The sequence below is a fragment of the Ostrea edulis genome, chromosome 9 (assembly GCF_947568905.1).
Source record: "Ostrea edulis chromosome 9, xbOstEdul1.1, whole genome shotgun sequence".
NCBI classification, from domain to species: Eukaryota; Metazoa; Mollusca; class Bivalvia; order Ostreida; family Ostreidae; genus Ostrea; species Ostrea edulis.
In genome coordinates, this window is record NC_079172.1 from 70,038,916 (window position 1) to 70,059,074 (window position 20,159).

The window sequence follows — 20,159 nt, forward strand, 5'->3', positions numbered from 1 at the left end:
ACAAAAAGAAAAACATATTGAAATCTTATGTATTTTCAAGAAGTGACGCCACTGGTTTACATTAAATGCAGGTTTTTAAAAAATCTTGTGTCAAACTTAATTGAAAAAAAACCCCAAAAAGCAGCATCTCCGGGATGCAGACTATGCATCATCACTTCAATAGTTAAACCCTACTAGTCTTGTGTAGAGTGGGTTTATTATCTCCCCTGATCTTAATGAAATATATTGCTTTCTCTGATCAGATCGCATAATTTAAATGTAAAAAAGGTTTGTTTTTAAATAGTCAGCAGATTTTAATTAAGAAAATCGTAACATTAACAGCTTTCAAGAGAGAAACTGCACATGTGGAAATTCAATTTTTACTTCCCGACTAAATTGGAGTTACGAAGTCGTAGCGTGAAATTAATATGCGATTCCTATCTCTTTTTCTATAACTGGGGGTCCTTCACTTTATTTTTATTTCCAGAACCTTAAAAAAATATATACAAGTGTCTAGCATCTGCGATGAATAAAAATCCACAGCAAATATTTCATAACGTATGAATAATTGGGCTTCCAGTACTCAAATGCCGGCTCGAAGACGTACCATATGCCAATCCCCGAAAAAATCCCTCCCAATCATGGATTAATTGTTTTTAATTTGCATTACTTCCATTAACCAGGGAAAGTTCTGCAAAGAATTAACATGGCATCCCATAGGTTATAGATACATAAATCAAAAGAAAAGTGGAATCAAAGGATTGTAAACATCCATGGCCGACTTCTGTTTCCCAGTCTACAAATTATTGAATTATTCCGCATTACAGCTAGACACCAACACTGTTATAGAGTGTTAGATGCCTTTTATGTTTCTACTTGGTCAATATTGAATTAGAGACTAAGTTCTCACCGTTTAGAAACATTTAACAGATTCAATCCTTCACGTTACACTATACATCACCACAAATTTTCTAATTTAATATATGAATGAATCTTTGTCAAGTGTTTTGGCATTTATACATTGGCTACAGAAATAATTTCTGAAAAAAAGCATCAGACTGAATAATTATTTCTTTCTTTAGCTTACGTTAATTGTTAATTTACATTTATAGCTTTCAAAAATTGAAAATAAACATCTAGGTAAGAAAACATCTCTGTAGAAGACAGTCATATTTTTCAAACAATCATAATTTTTTGTCTTCTGTCAGTTATTTTCAAAACTTCTTGCACTGTTTCATTTTGGGATACATCTTAAACAAATCTGGAGACTGCCAAGTGAAAAACAAGATTTAACTTCTTCCTTTTTTTTCTAAGTGAAACAGCTGTTACAATCTTGTATATCCACATTGCCAAGATTACATTTGCCCCAATATTAATTTTAAGTCTTAGTAATGGGAGAATATAATTGGTTGCATGACTGAAATACAGAGAATTATGACAATACAAAACAGCCAATCGACTACTAACTAATTTGATGACATATAGTACACAAGTTCCCGCAAAAACAGTCAACTCACTACCATCTGATATGATATGACATAGTACACAAGTTCATGTGCAAACATGTCACATGTGATGACATAGTACACGCATTGTCAAATTCATATACAAACAGCCCACCCACTACCAACTAATGTGATGACATTGTACACAAGCACACTTTCCTAATAACAGACTGCCAACAAAACAGAGGGAAGAGAACCAATTTAAAGTACTCTGGGTAATAAAATCTGATAGATATAATACTTATATGATTTCCTGACCTAATAGGAAAGGTAGGATCATATTTGAATTCTTTAATGGCATCTGGATATCCTATGGTGACGATGGCATCCCGGATGAGATCAAATCCAAGGGTTTCATACTCCGGAGATTTGTACACTGCAAATACACAGAAAAGTTTTATTATGTCAATCTTGCAATCAAATATTATTTTAACCTGAATGATATAAAAACAAGTAATCACAATCTATATTTATGGGAAGACTTCTCAACATGGTGTCATTACGAAGATGGTGTCATATTGCAGAAACAGCAGACAAGACTGCAGGGATATTAAATTTCATCCATTTGGTGAAAAGTTAAAACTGTAACAATTAAAACTTGAGCTTCAATGTAAGAGAATTAAGTTTTAGTATGAATTTTTTTTTTTTTTTAATTCCTGCAAATTAATTCACTTTTTGGATACAAACCCAAACATTTTAACCAAAAATGTCTACAATATAGCAGTCCAGGGGTTTTACCACTGAATCTAAATAAGAGCAGTCTAATTAGATAATATATACAGGGCGGAAGCGAGTTCTTGTGGTGTCGCAGCCATAAAAAATAATGCCACACAAAAAATTATGTAGTTTTCTACATAAGTGTATGGAAGTTACAATGCATATTTGCATTGCATGTGTAATGTTCAATGGACCTGGTAAATATCACCCAAAAAAATTATAAATTCAATCAAGCTAATTATTGTGTGATGAAATTCAGAACTTCCCTATCCTGGGAGTATTAACTCCACAGATATAATTTCCAAAAATTCTCGTTTCCATATCTACTCATGCACTAAAAAGTCCCCCCATTCAAAATTATTCATACATGTATCGCTTATGCTGACATAATTATCGGAAAACTTAGGAACAACTTCCCATCCCTTCAAAGTTATGAAGAATATTATATGCATCTCTTTAATGTCAAGAATATACATCAGTGGGCAGACAATTGCTAGGTTAATTGATATACCAAACCGAACTTTAAAAAAAAATATTTAAAAAGAGAAAACAATAAATTATACCACAGAGTTATTCAGTTTAATTGCAAAATACATTATTTACAAATATTTTAGGGAGTGTGGCCATAAGATTTGGTATTTTCATCTTAAGAGCTGACAGTTGTTCATGTCTGTTAAGTACACGTCTTTCTTTCAAACAAAAACTATGCAAAGCATAACAGCAATCTAGGCTTTTGTATTTTTTCTTGTTAAGCAGTGGTTTAAAGATAGTAAAAAATACATAGATCTAGTCATATTCTTCAGCACATTCTCTGATACACGCAATTTATTATCAAATGTTTCCGAAGAAATGGTTGAATAAACAGATTTAGCTTTGAAAGCTTGTATATACATCAGATGAGAAAACCCTCACCCCAGGTACGAAGGTATGATACCATCACAATACCACTATACTGTACCAAGGCATTCCAGGACCCGCAATATTTGTGGGTTTTTTATCTTATCTTTTGTAAGAAAATACATCATGATTTAAATGAAATCCTTTATTCAGATCAAGATTGATAGAAGTGGTGGAAATAGTTGTAATTTTTGCAAAATCAATATTCTGTCCTTAGATATTGTTAATTCATACACGTTAGAAAGATCGTCCACAATCATCTTTAACATTAACACATGCACTTCAGATTCCATTTTTCCTGTAAATATTAAATTTCTATTTTGTTGATTTAACAATTTATGTTACATTTGACAGTTTGACAATACTAAGTAGTACTGTATAATGTACAATTAATCTACTTCTCGACAATGTTTGACAGTTTGACAATACTAAGTACTGTATCATGTACAACTAAATCTACTTCTCCACAATGTTTTAATGTACTAAGAACCACACAGTACGGTCTATGGATGTTCCACTTTATGATGTGTTTCTGATAGCTCACTAAGGGTCACCAATCAGGGGAGGTAATTTGTCCTGACCATAGTGTATTCTGACCTTATAAATCACACAGCTTGTGGCAGGGCATCTGCTTCTGAGCACCAGTTAAAGGTTAAGGTCACATAAAACACCCACCTTAAGATCAGACAATGGTGCGAAATCTACATACATATACTAACTCTCAACATGTACTAATTCTATACATGTACTATGTAATCTTTGCATTTATGCATCCCCCACCCCCACCCCCCCAAAAAAAACCCACTCTTTTTGTGTAGACACTATGATACAGACTGTCACCTTTTGGTGTTTCTTTTCCTTCAATACTTTTTTTTTTCATTTTTTTTTTATCAAAATAACTGTATTAAACATTTCATATAACTGCATATTAATATAATGGTATGTCTAAGAGATATGGCTATACTGTAATGCATATCGAATTCTGTAACAATTCTTTACATGTACATAAATGCCAAAACAATTAAGACTTTTTTCTTGTACTTCTGAGCCTTTAATCACTGTCACATACACTACAGGCACAGGCACCTGTTGACAAGTATGTAAACCAAATATAAATGACTTCTGTTTGCATGAAAACACATGTCTTTTTGACAAAAAGTCTGAATTTAGATTGCAATTATTTCCACGTGGGCTAGATTTGCAGGTCACCAAGCACGAAACCACAGGAAAAGTACTTTTTTTCTGTATTTTGTAAAGTGTGCAAAGACTAGTAGATGTAAGTTTCAATGCTAATTTATTGACAGAGATATGTGAGATTGTGTGTCCTTAATTAGCACATAAACTGCCAGTGTTGACTTGTGCACCCATATGATAATTCTTTGATACCCATTCTAAATCAATGTTATGTCATATTCCCCGTCAGTCATTTCCTGGGAGTTCTCATTAAAATCTTTTACACCATCTTCCCTACCCTGCCTCCAGCTAGACAACAAAGTATGGAGAAGCTCATAAAGTCCCCATCCTGTCAGTAAGGATGGACCATAGAGAATGGTCACTTCCTGGACAGCCTTTATCTCCTACAGATTTACACCACTCAAAACCATCAAGGCATTGACTTAACTGAGCTGTGACCACTTCACATGTGCTTTTATAGGTCAAGTCCACCTAGATAAGCAATTATTTGTCATTCACAATGTGGTTTTTCCAAATTTTATCATGAATGAAATTCAAGACGGCTATTGCTCTGCTGTCTTTGTAGATCAGTGGATGGGCCTATCTTTTCAGAACATTTGGATTGCAATCATAATGTATTTCATTGTTGTGTTTTAGTAGGGCATACCTATTCCCCTAATGGCACCAAACTTTTCTCCACTCTTAACTGCAAATATTTGCTCTTGAATTTCAAATCATATGTACTACAATTTGGTCTTTCCTCTCTTATCAATTTATTTCCTTTTGAATTCATTGCTATGGATATTGGCCTTGCATAAAGGGAGAAATTAAATTACCTGCCACCTTTTTATCCCATGATGATTGCAAGGAGACACCTGAATTTAACCTGATTTTTACAATAATCTTCAGCAAGTTGTCTTCAAGGATCACATCATAAATCAGAGAACCACATACCTAATATAAATAAGACTTAATATGCAGATTCATTTTGGAAATGAAGGGTCTATTTCAATAAAAGACACTGAAACCCGTTCTATAATATCAGCAATTATCAAACTGTGAAAATGAAATGTATGCTGAAAATTAACACCTTATATGTCCACGACATCGAACACCAACACAAGAAAGTGAAATCACTCAGCAGAAATTTACATTCAATCTGATGGGGGTGGCGATATAGTATTAAATCTTTACGCGTTTTTTTATTGTTATTTCTTGAGTTACGTTTTATCTAAAACTTAATGCACAGTAATACGACACAACGGATGTAGTTTTGACCTTTGATGAAATAGAGTATCTCTTATTTACGATTTCGTCTCTTCTTCACTTGAATTTATAGCTAAATCTTTTGGTATAAATTCATTACAATTTCAGCGACTGAATAATTCATGTTCCGTAAATCTATATTCATAAAGGTGGGTCACTGTACAGCCTATAAATCAGAATATTGGTTTTTCCGTCTTCAGTAATTAAACTGTTTCATTGTGACAGCATTCAAACAAATGGCACCATCAGACAATGAACTTTTTCTTCCTAGTATGCAAAACAAAAACAGCAAAACATATCTTTGAAAAGTATATCATTTTGAAAGCATAAGAGTAAACACATTCTTTTTTTTTTTTTTTTTTTTTTTTACAAAAAAAGTCTATTTCAAAACAAATTAGCTGGTCCTGCAGAAGTATGCCAGTAGGTGAGATGGAGAACCAGGTAATGGCAGACGATGAAAGATGAGAAAAAAATGAATTATGGAGTGTTGTTCCTCAAGGATGGACATTATACAGATTAAACACTGGCGCCACCTGGGAACTTTCAGCACACAGTGGACTACACAATGTCGATACTCTCTAATGTGACCCTCACCTGGGCTATTTAAGTCCGCACCCATACCAGAAACCCGCCTGACTTTTGTTGAGAAAATCAACACAATTTACCCACAAATAAAGATAAATGGACATTATGGGAATTTTAACACCACCTTGATAAATCGAGAGATACAGCAAATTATTTAGTGAACTCCGGAATAATTAAGGTATTGAGTGCTATAATCTTATCTTTGATGATCTCAGAGATCAGAGAGCCGGACCAACAAAGGAAACACAAAAGATGACATGTCTCCTAGCACCAAGTATTAATTTGTTCCTTTTGGTGAAAATGTAAAAATGTTGTGAATACATTTACACAAGGAGACAGACTTTTTCATATTTCTTTGATATGAGCATGAGGCACAAAGGGCACTTATGTTACAGGGCTCCCAGATTAATGTCAAGAAAATCAGGCAAAAACATTTCCTCAGGCATTGTGTGTAGAAGGTTTCAATGAAGAATTCACAAGTGACTGCATTACCAGTAAAACTTCAACTCCCTTAAAGTTAAAAGTCTCGCTCGTTTTCATTTTTCCCCAATACTAAATTTACTTCTCACCAATTAAACAGCTTAAACTGGAAATAATCATCATGCTGATGTTCAAAACCGAGAGTTTCAGTGTTACTAGAACATTGGTTTGAATATATTAATTGTATATATGTGTTTAATATACAAAAGGATTGGAAACTAGTTCTTGCTGCTTATGAGTTCCTTCCCTGTTGTTGGTATCTAGTACAATTGTCATATAATTACACAATAGATGGTGTATATAGACAAGCGGTATAAGAATAAGAGTATCAAAATCTTAATTAAATCTTCCAGATTCAATGATAAATTTGTAAACTGCTGAAAAAATAAAGCAGTTAGTATAATAAGACAAAAGTGTTACTATTCCAAAGTAAGAAATGAATAAAAACATTGCAGTCCATGGGCTCATCACTGCCTCCAGCTGCAATAATGCTGCCCTCTCCAACTTTTTTTTTCTGAAAAGATCAAAATTTGAAAAAATCGGAAAGGACTACATTATTGCAGCTAGTCTCTACCTACAGCCGCAGTGTTAGAGGTCGGTAAATTTACAGATCACAGTCCAAATATGGTCATTCAGTCCAATGTCATCAATTTAACAAATTTTCCCAGCAAGCAAGACGAACAATTACACACTACACACGTCTCACAACTTATAGACAATTACTGCCCTCATATTCCCCAAGTAATGAAGCTTTCTCTCCTTCTACTGCATAAACAAAATCAATTACTTCAAGCCTGAACAGTAGGCTAATGCAGTTAACATGAAATGATATGAAGCACATTTAAATCACCTAAATCTTGATGAAACCTGTCCCCTTTCCAATCCTCCCTCCACTCTGAGGAAACCAATAATTGCATGGATTATTTATTACAGGGGGAAAAAAATGAAATTCCTTGCATATCCATGGATACTCAATGCTTTAGCAATAAGGTGGCCCTTATAAAAACTTTACAGAACGATTCTTTAAAAAAAAAATAGACCATGGAAAAACAAAAAGAGAATCTCAAAACAAAATGGAAGTGAAGAATTGATTTAAATATTACAAAAACAATTAGGATTGTAATTATCTCATTCAAATATAAAGAACAATTAAAACAACCAGAAAATAAAACTGGGAAGAATATTTTTTATATCAGACACATCTAAGGAGAGTATTAAAAGGCATGAATTTGATCAAATGTCTCTTGTTATGATTAAGGATATTTATCAGATCACAGAAAAATGTCATAGAAATGTACAATAAAAAAATGCAGTTTTAGTAGAAATTTCATGATCTGTGTATTAGCCATTAAATGTTCACCCCTTGGGCTAATCAGCCTGGCGATATAAGGATGAAAAGAATAAGAGATATGTTACTGATATATATTTTTCATTTATAATTCAACAGGAAGTCGGCCATTATAACAACATGTTATTTATCCTTAAGGAGCTGTAAATACTAAAGAAAAAAGAAATATCCACAAAAAAACGATCTAATATCATATGGTTTTCCAATAATGTAAATTAATCATGAGTACAGTGAATATAACACTTCAATAGAAATTTTACAGGAAAATTAATGAAGGTTTCCATTTTATCAAGTCATTTAGTATTGAATTTCAACATAATATAAAGATCAAGCTTCATAATATATTAATAGGTCAAACTGCAATACATTTTAGCAATAATAAAACCTGAAAAATTTAACTTCGTAGTTCTCAAATTCTTCAACATGCAGTCTTTGCATTTTGAATTTATAAGGAAAGCAGATTTTCTGCTCTATATACCATTATCAAATAACATGGCAACAACAACCAATATTAAATTACTGCTTCTAAAGAACTGATTTTAAATTTCCTATATTCCATTTTTACAAAACTATGGGGGAAAAGTGAATATAACAAGATATGCTTATAACTAAAACAAAATTACCACTCCTTTACAGAATAAGTTACTGGGGAAATTACCACTCCTCTCTACAAAATAAGTTATTGGGGAAATTACCACTCCTCTCTACAGAATAAGTTACTGGGGGAAATGACCACTCCTCTACAAAATAAGTTACTGGGGGAAATTACCACTCCTGTCTACAGAATAAGTTTGGGGGGGGGGGGGAGATTAGCACTCCTCTCTACAGAATAAGTTACTGGGGGGGGGGGGATTAGCACTCCTCTCTACAGAATAAGTTACTGGGGGGGGGGGGGGGGGATTAGCACTCCTGTCTACAGAATAAGTTACTGGGGGGGGGGGGGGGGGGATTAGCACTCCTCTCTACAGAATAAGTTACTGAGGGATATTACCACTCCTCTCTACAGAATAAGTTATTGGGGAAATTACCATGCCTCTCTACAGAATAAGTTACTGGGGAAATTACCACTCCTGTCTAAAGAATAAGTTACTGTGGAAATTATCACTCCTCTCTGTAGAATAAGTTACTGGGAGAAATTACCACTCCATTATGGAATAAGTCACTGGGGGAAATTACCATTCCTCTCTGCAGAATAAGTTACTGGGGGAAATTACCACTCCTTTACAGAATAAGTCACTGGGGGAAATTACCACTCCTCTCTACAGAATAAGTCACTGGGGGAAACAGTGGCAATGTAAACAAATACTTGTACATTATTTACGAGAGAATCTTGATTCGTAAATGCCCAGACAATGAAGTCGTCCACAGTTTAGCAAGTTTTAGAATCTTCAGAATTGACAGTGACAAATATTTCAATTCTAATGCTGATGTATGGGGGCTTTTATGAGAGACAGTAGAAGGGGATGAGTCTCGGAGCTTCAGTGTAGGTAAATAACCGTTTTTGCTTCACATGCCTGCACTCAGAATAAAACTGCCACATGCTACATTTGTAAGGAAAACAAATGGCAAATGTCAACCTTAATTCTGCAGAAGCAATATAAGGTCAGAAGTTACAACACCCTGACATTATCACAGGTTACATTAGGTTACCACTAACTACCCAAATAGGCCCAAGGATGTGGTATAGTACTCATAATCATATTTTTTACAGTAAAAAAAAATATTGAAATATAAAACTATAAAATAATCATAAAAGGTTAAAATATATGAATCAATTCATTTAAAAAAGAAATTTAAAACATAAAAAAAAAATAATTATAAAATGAATTTTGTAAGAAAATATAGATTCAATATTTACATGGAAAAATCATACGATACACTAGGACCCATAAATCACTTCAAAATCTGATGAGTAACTGCACACTGTTTCTTACAGAACAAAAGTTAATTCAAAAGAACCACTATTCTACATAGAAGAGTGTAAATCTAGTTACAAAAAGAACACAAAACAAATGGGTAAGGTTCCAAAATCGTAATCCCCGACAATCAGTAACGAGCACAGGCATCAAAAGGTTTCTTATCATTTCACAATTTTTGTTTAACGTGACAAAAAAAAACCTCTGAAAAATAAGGTTACAGTTGGTAACACTTGTACCTATTTAATAAAAAAAAAGATAATAAACTGTCTAGTTCATAAAGAATCTGTCAAAAGTGACATGATTCTTAAGAAAATTCATACCTGATCTAAATCAGAGCGATTTCTTAAAACAGAAAAAAAGGAGATTAGCAACAAAAAAAACCTCAATGTTTTAGTCTGTCATTCCCAAAAGTTTAAGGCAACAAAACAAAATATTTCAAAACCGGGAGAAACGGCCCACATTGAACATGATATGTGTTCCTGTGTCTGTTCAATTGACCTTTTGATTTAAGCAACTGGTGCGTGCTAATTGTCAGCTTAAATGAACAGGATGATCTCATCTTCAGTTACTGTTTACTTTGATACCTATCCTATCCTTGTTTTTCAGTCAGTTTGAGAAATCACCTGACCATCATCCTCTGTCGACCCTCACTATACACAGTGTACTTTAATGCTTGTTGGTTACCGTAGAAAAACCTGTTTTTGCTGGATCATGGAGCAGGCTGGTACAACGTCAATTAGGACACAGCAATGGTCCTGTTGCATGCGATGTAACATAATTATAACCATCATCCCCCCCCCCCCTACAAACATTATTTTTAACGCAGAGGATTATTTCATCTTACGTAAAATTAGTGTATTTTATAACCAAAAAAAATAATACATTAGAAAATGGGCAAAATAATGTTAATATCTATGAAATTAGATGTGCATATTATTATTATATTATATATTAGATGTGTATATTAATAAGAGAAATAAAAAACACACACACACACACACAAAGGTCAAAAAGACTTTCTGAAATTTGGTGTATAATGATATATCATAAAAAAAATAAAGAGAAAAGGTTTTTTATGCATATTATACTTTCCTATATAAAAAGTGCAAACAATTTTCTTTTTCTTTCTTGTCAGGAAATAATATTTAACAGTCACTGGGTATTTATTATTTTTAAATAAAAGCATTAACATTAAAATTTAAACTTTGTGTCTTGCTTTTTATTTTGTTTGATATTTCATATCTTATAATTTAATTGATCATTTGATAACATGCTTTTATCATATTTTTAATATGATGAATGTAAAACAAAAATGACAAGCATTAATGGCATCACAATACTATACAAGGCAAATTATGTTATTGAAAAATAAAGGATTAAATCTTTTATATTACAGTCAAATATCAACAGCTTGAATTCCAGGGGTATTTGACAAAACTTCAAGATATCCAGGTGTCCAAGATAACCAAATTTGTCTTCCGTTTTGTTTCAGCGGCTTCCCAGATGATTTTATACATGTTCATTTGATGTAACAATTCAGGTCCTCTTCTGTTAGGTATATTCTTCTGTTAGTATTAATTTACTTATCTATCTAAGTCGTTAAAACAGGTTGTGACAGTCCCATCACCAAAAGCTCAGCATCAGGTAGGTGTGGCATGCTAAAGAACCCTCACTGCTCAATGGCCTTAAGTGCCAAGCATCTGTCTAAATTTGAAGCCCTTCACCAGTATTGGTGATGTCTTCATATGAGAGAAAAATTCTCAAGAGGAACATTAAACAAGATACAATCAATCATCAATCATTATATATGAATAAGTAAAGTTTCATGTTTAAATTTCTAAGAGCTTGTTCAACATATGATCCTTTTTAAATTGAGGCAGGCTACTGACAAACAAGTTGGTGTTACAGGGGTTTCAACATTCTCATTTAAAGTCAGCATTTTGCAAATACTATGGTCATTATAACGATCTAGTTTGTCATTACAACACCTATCATTGGGTCAAATACTGTCTGACATGTTTCATAACGGCTGTTCAGCCATTCTTAGCACACTGATTTTGACTACAGATTACTCCGTTTACCTGATCAGGATATAGGGCTCATGGCGGGTGTGACCAATCGACAGAGGATGCTTACTCCTCCTAAGCACCTGATCCCACACCTCTGGTGTGTCCAGGGGTCTGTGTTTGCCCTATTCTTAATTTTGATTTCCTTATAGGAGTTATGAGTACTGTGTACTCATTAATTTGATTTCCCTTAAAATTGGTACACAGAGTTTTCTATACATTTTCAACAACTACATGTACTATGTTAAACCCATATTTTTGTCAATGCAGAAATGTTTACCTTGTTTGTTCTTGAAATAAATCATTATGCATGCATAGCAAAATCACGAATGAAGGAGTTCTGTTACAAAATGTATTCTGGAGTTGTTTACTTTAAATTTTGGGGGGAATATCTATGACATAAAAAATTAAAACTAACTTTTCTTATGCAAAAAACAAAACAAGTCTCTCCCTCCCAAGTCCACCATCTGTACACCCCCCCCCCCCCCCATCTCACCCCATCCCCCACCCCCCACCCCTCCCAAAAAAATGATATGGTAAAACCATTTTCTGCTGTTAAAAAAAATGTACAGTAGCAGAACCTGTGTTGACAAACACCCCTGTATATCAAAATGTAGCAGAATTAAGCTGTGTTGACAAACACCCCTGTATATCAAAATGTAGCAGAATTAAGCTGTGTTGATAAACACCCCTGTATATCAAAATGTAGCAGAATTAAGCTGTGTTGATAAACACCCCTGTATATTAAAATGTAGCAGAATTAAGCTGTGTTGACAAACACCCCTGTATATCAAAATGTAGCAGAATTAAGCTGTGTTGATAAACACCCCTGAATATTAAAATAATAAAGTCCAAATTACAGCAGAATTCATTTAGTTCTCTCTCATTTCATTCCAATCCAATTTCAACTGAAGCAGAAACTCCCTTCAAAAACATCACCATGTACACCAGAATGATTCCGTTCCATGTTATACTAAGGCACCAATCTCAATGATCGATTTTATCCTTAGAAAAGAGTGTTTTGCACAATTACACTTGGTATTGAACATCTCTGTGTAGTCTAATTCCAATCCAATTCAAACTGCAGCAAATACCATTTTCAAAAACATCCTCATATATCAAAATGACAAGAGTCCACTTTATTGCACAAAAAATCCAAAATTGATTTCAACAAAGAAAAAAAAACCAGCGCCTTGCATAATAACTGCACAGAAACTATGGTAATGAAGTCCTCTGACAGACAATGACAGGAATATTCCGGCAGCACCAGAGGGGGAGAGAGAGAGAGAGAGAGAGAGAGAGAGAGAGAGAGAGAGAGATACTAGTATTTTATTATAACAGAAGCATTTTGGTCTTTATTTCTGGGCATGAAACCCACTCTTACAAGTAATGACACATTAGAAACATAACTTGCAACCTCTACATTTGACATTTGTAAATATCTTCTATAAGTCACCTTACCGGACCTATCTCTCGGCTTGTTCACAAAAGTAACATTATCATCGAGTAGGACTGAGCACCCCTATCCCCACCCCCACCCCCACACAAAGAAACAACTTTACCCACATCCCGGTTACTTACTTGCGAGTGTGTAGTCCATGTCGAATCCGTAAAACTTAACTCTCTCCAGCATCAGACTTCTGTTGACAAACACCCTGCAATTACATAACAAAACGTGGGGCATGGTTTTCTTCTAATGTGTTGTAACCTTCCGATTCACATCAAAACATGGGGCATGATTCTAACATGAACAGCCTCAAAATTTAAATCAGTCTACTCTCCTAACACGTGTTGCATAGACTGCAAGGTTAAACAATGGCCGGGAGTGTCAATGTCCATGTCCTAAGACAAAAGGTGACATTGCCATGATATTCCTCTGTACAGACATAATCAATATAGACTGTCTGTTAATGAAGCATGAATTTTATTAAGAGGACTCTGACAGACATTGCTTTGATTATGTTGGGATGAAGAGCATTTAATTCCCCCCAAAACCGAGTGTCCGAAGCAGGGATTCTAAGTGTCTTCCAGATTTTTATTGTGTTGTCAGGATCTGCATCATATGAAGATCTAAATGTCCCACCATTTACATTACTGCAACAAGAGGAACCTAGAGAATCAAAACATGTCAATGCTTTACCTAATAACTAAAAAAGAGATTAACTTGTTTAGTACAAGGCAGTGCGAAATTCCAAAATCATTTTATCCATATTCCACACAAGTGGAATTTTTAGTGAGACACAAATTTAGCAATTATTCCATTAAATCTTAGTGACTTTATAATTCCAAGAGAGGTAGCGATAACCTCCGGTATGGAATGAATATTAGTGATATTCAATTTTAGAGATCTCATCAATCTCGATTTTTAATGCCAAAATTAATTCCTTGCTAAAAATTCTGCTTTTACAGTACATTTCAATGTTTGCCTTACTGAAAATTGTACATATACATAACTTAACTATATGTATTCTAAACCATTTGTTAGTCATAATTTACAATTTAACAAAGGTTCACAATAGCTAGCTAGCAGATTGTTCCCAAATTGTGCTTTTTTCTTTAGGTTTATGCATGTAACAAAAATACTAAAAAAGCGATGACACAATGGCAGCAGATCAGAAAGCAATACAGCTGGACAAAACACATCAGCTGTTTATGTAGAAAAAAAGGTTTCAATGTTTTAGAAATGATGCAATCTCCACAACATGTGCCTCTGTTCAGTTCACAGATCTCAGCTCCATACACCTGTACAGGAGAACTCGTCTTTGATAGAATTCTACTCACATTATAGCCGAGTAATTTTAAATGGCTCCACAAATTTTGAATTGATGTGTACGGTATGTAACATGCAGGCTACATCTATTCACCAGACAAATGCAGGCTACAGTGTGTGGAGGAACCTTCGAAATTGTATTTTTTCTTAATTCAATTACCTTTTACTGGGCTCCCTCTTGTAACCACGATAGGCAATGGTTGACATCCTTTTCAGGGGCCTGTGTTGGACTACAGCATCTTCCTCATCCATGGTTGGACCTACAACAATTCTTATAATGTCACAGCGATATATATATATATATATATATCAGTCGAGTACTTCAAATGCAGCTTAGAAGAGTACCATTCCAGATCTGAAAGACTTATCCAACAAAACTTCTGTGAAGAATAATCAATACTTAATTGCTACATTTGTAGGCGTCACCGGAGATTAGTTTGAAATTTGTGATCTGCAGGCAAAAGATCATGGGAATTCAAATAAAGTTTATGACAGTGCACAGCACATCTGATACTAAAAGAATTCAATTAAATCAATTCCTCCGTATGCTGGTCAGCACTAGTATAATATATTGATGAAATATTAATATACTGATGAAATAGATCTAAATATCACGATACTCGTATCGTACGCTTTAATAATATATTAAAGAAATAAATTTCATTTTTGAAAAACACACCAGGGCATGAACTATGACATTTTACGCCCGCACACTCCAAGAAGCATATTAGCACTTCATGAAAAGTATGCCAGCATGAAGCGTTGCAGTTGGTAAAGATATCAAAGGCAAAAACATTGGAATTGTACAGTGAAAATTAATTCAAGAACCTACTTATTTGCTTTTAAATATCAATACCAAATCTATTGCAAACCTCACTCATCATACATCATGCTGGTTCTCTATATCCTTTACCTGACCCACCCGCTATCATTATTCACAAGTTGTGAGCAGCATTGCATGAAATTTTTCAGGCACTATTCAAAACTAATGAAAAGGTAAAAATGAGTCTTGTTACAACAAGACGTACTGTGAGCAATGCTCACTAAGAATACCCCCAAATATGTGTGCCAAATATGGTATGCCTATGTCAAAGAACAAAGAAGTTGACCTGGACACGAATCTGCACAGACAGAGTGATTCCTATATACCCCCCCCCCCCGAACTTCGTTCCCCGGGGGGGGGGGGGGGGGGGGGGGGGGGGGGGTATAATAAAACAATTCTGCTGGTGATTGCAAGTGCAAAATCAAAAGAAGAGATGAAATATTAGAGTGTCGCTTTTAAACAATAAAATGTTGGTATGCTGCAAAGCAGGCACTAGTCAGCGGAGGGTAGCAAGACATTTTAATGTTCATCCCTGCACGGTCTCGTCAAACAGGACAGATAAATGATCGCCCGAGACCTGGTTGACTATATGTAACAACTCCGTTTGCGGGATAGGTTTATGGCATCTGTGACTACACAGAGTCATGCGAATAGACATCACGGTACCTCCATTGAATCTAAGACGAATGGACCATTTATCTTAGAACAGATTTAAACGGCGGTAGCGTTATGGTCTAGGGTGCAATTAACACAATCTTTCACTCACAGTTGGTCATTTTGAATGGAACCTTAACTTCTAGACAATAATGTAGATGAAATTCTGCAGCCTGTGTAAATTTAGTAAACGCAACAGCATAGGCAATGGATTCATTCTTCAACTGGTCCAGGACAATGTGTGTGCACAAGATGGACTCAAATTTCTTTTAAACAAATGGCATCAACGTTCTTCATTGGGCCGCTACTCTCTTGGACTTCAACCCAAATGAATATTTGTGAACTGGGATGCGCTGGGTTTAAACATATGCACAGCCACCAACCAAAGAAACTGTGAGAACTCGGAAGGGCATTGTTTGAAGAGTGAGAGAACATTCCCCAAAGGACCATGCAGAGTGTCTGTCATCTGTCAGTCAACGACACGTTGGCTACACACCAGTATTAGTACACTAATGGTGGCCATACCCGGTATCAGCGACCAGAACCACATTTCTGATGCACCCCTCCTGACTTCCATTTCACATGAAGCTTTTTAGGGAATAACAATGACGTTTAAAATCAATGAATATTAGACTTTAAAAAACACTATACCACAGATATTTGTCTATTGAATTCATAAATAACACTAAAAAAATATCCACTATTGCATTTTTGAAGCTCATCAGTATATATCAAATAATTCTGTTGAATAAAGAGATTTCTACAAAATGTATCAAATCATGGTCAGAATTATTGCACGATATAAAATGTGAACAAATTCTTTATGTGACTATATGAAAATGAAACACGATTTTGCAATCCATTTGACATCAATATGAGTGGCAGAAGTCACAAATCAGTTATTACAATGCCAGTCTGATTAAAATCAGACCCCATACTCATTATCATATCGATATAATAATGAGTATGGGGTCTGATTTTAATCAGACTGTTACAATGCATAAGGGGACACAGGGGCCATAATCCACTGACGATCCTAAGGTTTATCCCAGACCAAAAAAAATAGGAAAATGGTGAGATATACATCATTACAGGTATCAACCAGAGTCAACCATGGCAACCACCTCAAAAGATAATGAAACAACAATACACAAGGAGAAGCAATGAAAAGAAAAAAATCACTGTTCCTCACAAAGCATGATTCATTTGATGCTTGTTTTCGTTAAACTAATGTGAAATTAACTGTATGCTTCCACAGGACACAACTGGATAATGAAATATCTGGTATCTTGAATTTAGTCGTGAATAATGGGTAACAAATACACATACTTAAACTTTTTCCTGGTTCTCACATGACTGACATCAAGTTTAATAACAAGTGCATGTGGCTTTCATATCAGGCAGTGATTTCTAATTAAACACCTGAATATGTTGAACATTCCATGTCAGTTTACCTATTCATTGACTAATCATGTTTCAGAATGATGCACTCGACTTTTACACGGAAAGGCCGTTTTGTGGCATATGTACGCATGTAACATTTATTTATTGCACAAATATTATTCTATCAGTATTTCTTTTTGCAAGTCTGCATTGGACCGTGCACTGTTTAAACATAAAACATATACATGTCGAATTTCCTCTACATTCTCGTTTATAATCAATTATAAAAGCATTTATGTAACATAATACGCATCCGAAATATTTCAAAATCGTACACCCTTAGGAAGCACAATGTATCAGTAATGCTATAAATTAAATGCAGCGGATAAAAAAGTAGAAGAGAACTTGCAAAACAACTTACACTTAAAATAGTCAACGAGGAAACAATCGGATCGCTACCGATTACACCTCCTCGAACTGAAGAGTGTATGTTCCGGAAGCAACTGAATGTGGCGCCAAGATTTCGACCAAGAGAAAGACTTGACATCAAAGATTTGTCGATCATGTAATTCTTCATAGGTTTCATACATTCATCAACAAATACAATTTACTTGATGTACCAAGTAAATTGTGTATGCCTTGGAATGGCAAAAATGAAATATGTGTCATACCATGTAATTACGCATTTAAATAAAGAATCTGCCTGTAGATCTATTTATGAAATAAAAATTGTACTCGTAGTATAGGCTAGTATTAGTTATAAGAATAGAGAGATGCAATATAAATATTTCATTATGCGGGGCTGTACCGATTTATTTGTGTATATAGTGGAAGGGGTGATAATGATGTAAATCTAGTGAAGATTATGGCGTGCACGTGCGTAGTGAGTTTGGAAAAATTATAGGCCTATACTACCAATGTATGCGAAGTTGTATTCATAATTTTGTGAACAATAATACTGATAGCTTCATGTTTTCTTTGATTACACATGGTTTTGTTGCAAAGTCAGTTTGAGCCATTTCTCAAATACAGGGATGTATCCAGGAAATTGAAGTTAAGTTGCACCAACCAATCGGAACATCACTCGGCCTTCTTCGGAATAGGCCAAGTGATGTTCCGATTGAGGGTGCAACTTCATGAGGCAGGGGGCTGCCTGAAAGCCCCCCAGTGGGTCCAGGGCAGATCCCTGCTGGGGGGAGGGGCAGGGTGCAAAACTCCTGGATTTTATAGCACTTGAAAATAAAATAGTTCTCCTATGTAGTCATGTTAAATTAATTTAATTTTTTTGGTCATTTTTAATGAGGTGAAATTAATATAATGACACAAATTTTAAGAGGTTTTTTGAAGTAAGATATAAATTCTCCCAAGAAAAGTAACAAATCAAAAGAATTTGTCATTTATTTCTCTGGAGTATGTAAAACTAAATGGCATAAATATTTTATTTTTAGGAATAAGCATGCATATATATCCAAGAAAATATCAAAGAGGGAGAAAATATCACAGAGTGAATAAAAAGGGCAGATCTTTTGTGATATAAAAAGCGAAATAATTTCTTGTCCTTTTCAATTACGCAAATTGGACCCTCTCTAACTCTCTTTCCTGATGGCACTTCATTTTACCAATGGCAGCCATCTATGCAGTAGACAATCATGACAGAGCTGAGACTCTATCCAGCAATATGTACACACTCTCTATCTAACAGTTTACAGTTTTATTAAACCTACAAAGGAAAGCATTTCCTATTCCGTGAGATAAATAAAGTACCACACCTAGTACCCGGTCTCTTTATGTTGTCTACCTGTTATGATCTATTATAATGCTGTCCAACTGAATATGTTGAAATCTGCATGTATGAACTTGATATAGATAAAACTTTTAAAAGTATATACACATCTTTGGGTAGATCACTTGTCGACAGTTTTTGGACACTGTATATGAATTTTAGAATGGATGTGAAAAAGGAAAATCTTGCATCAATGGTTATTGAGATGTGTAGTATTTTTTCCTCAACCTTTCAGACTAGAGAGAGATTGAGTATTAATTCGGGAATAACATAGAGAGATATTCTGATGACACCATCACACCTGAGCCAGGTAAGTGTAGCTAAGAGCAGGTATTAAACCTAACTCGGAGAATTTTAAATGCTGGAACACCTGCCAGTAACTGTGCTATATTGCTTGTCTAGTAGGGTCTATTAGCATCTTTCTCTTACGTCTCAAAATCTGCATAGAAAATATACCAGGGCAGCCTGATTAAGTCATCAAAATAAGTATTTCAGATGTATAGAAAAAGATCATCAACATCACACATATTTGGATGAAATTTCGGGAATCTTTATTTCATCAGGTGGATCAAATGTTCATTTATAATTGGATCATAATTCATTCAATTTCATGGTTGACAAAAAATCATGAGTATGATACACAGTATATATATTTATATACGATACACAGTATATATATATATATTTATATATACATATATATGTCCTTAAATTGAAAGTAACGAAAATCGGACTCCTGGATAATGAGTGAATTTACAGTAGTAAACACTTGATAAGTATAATTTACATATATCAATATGTAAATTCAGGT

General features: G+C 34.5%; 2 protein-coding genes across 6 annotated transcripts in view; one reads left to right on the plus strand and one right to left on the minus strand.

Annotated features, from left to right (window-relative positions):
• Positions 1-18,080, minus strand: part of LOC125660384 (cytosolic purine 5'-nucleotidase-like) — a 72,204-nt gene extending 54,124 nt beyond the window's left edge. For both annotated transcript variants that reach the window (XM_048892195.2, XM_048892194.2), the window contains exons 1-4: positions 17,987-18,080; positions 14,866-14,965; positions 13,517-13,590; positions 1,743-1,860 (exon numbers count right to left, since the gene is read on the minus strand). In XM_048892195.2, coding sequence (XP_048748152.2) covers positions 1,743-1,860; positions 13,517-13,590; positions 14,866-14,957 — 284 coding nt within the window. In that variant the 5' untranslated portion in view covers positions 14,958-14,965; positions 17,987-18,080. The remainder of the gene's footprint in view (positions 1-1,742; positions 1,861-13,516; positions 13,591-14,865; positions 14,966-17,986) is intronic.
• Positions 18,051-20,159, plus strand: part of LOC125659022 (fibroblast growth factor receptor 4-like) — a 31,283-nt gene continuing 29,174 nt past the window's right edge. For 3 of the 4 annotated variants that reach the window (XM_056150471.1, XM_048890537.2, XM_048890535.2), the window contains exons 1-2: positions 18,051-18,130; positions 19,584-19,658. The gene's annotated coding sequence lies outside the window, so the exon portion shown is untranslated. Of the gene's footprint in view, positions 18,131-19,239; positions 19,659-20,159 lie in introns of those variants that run through there. The other variant, XM_048890528.2, reaches the window with a different exon arrangement.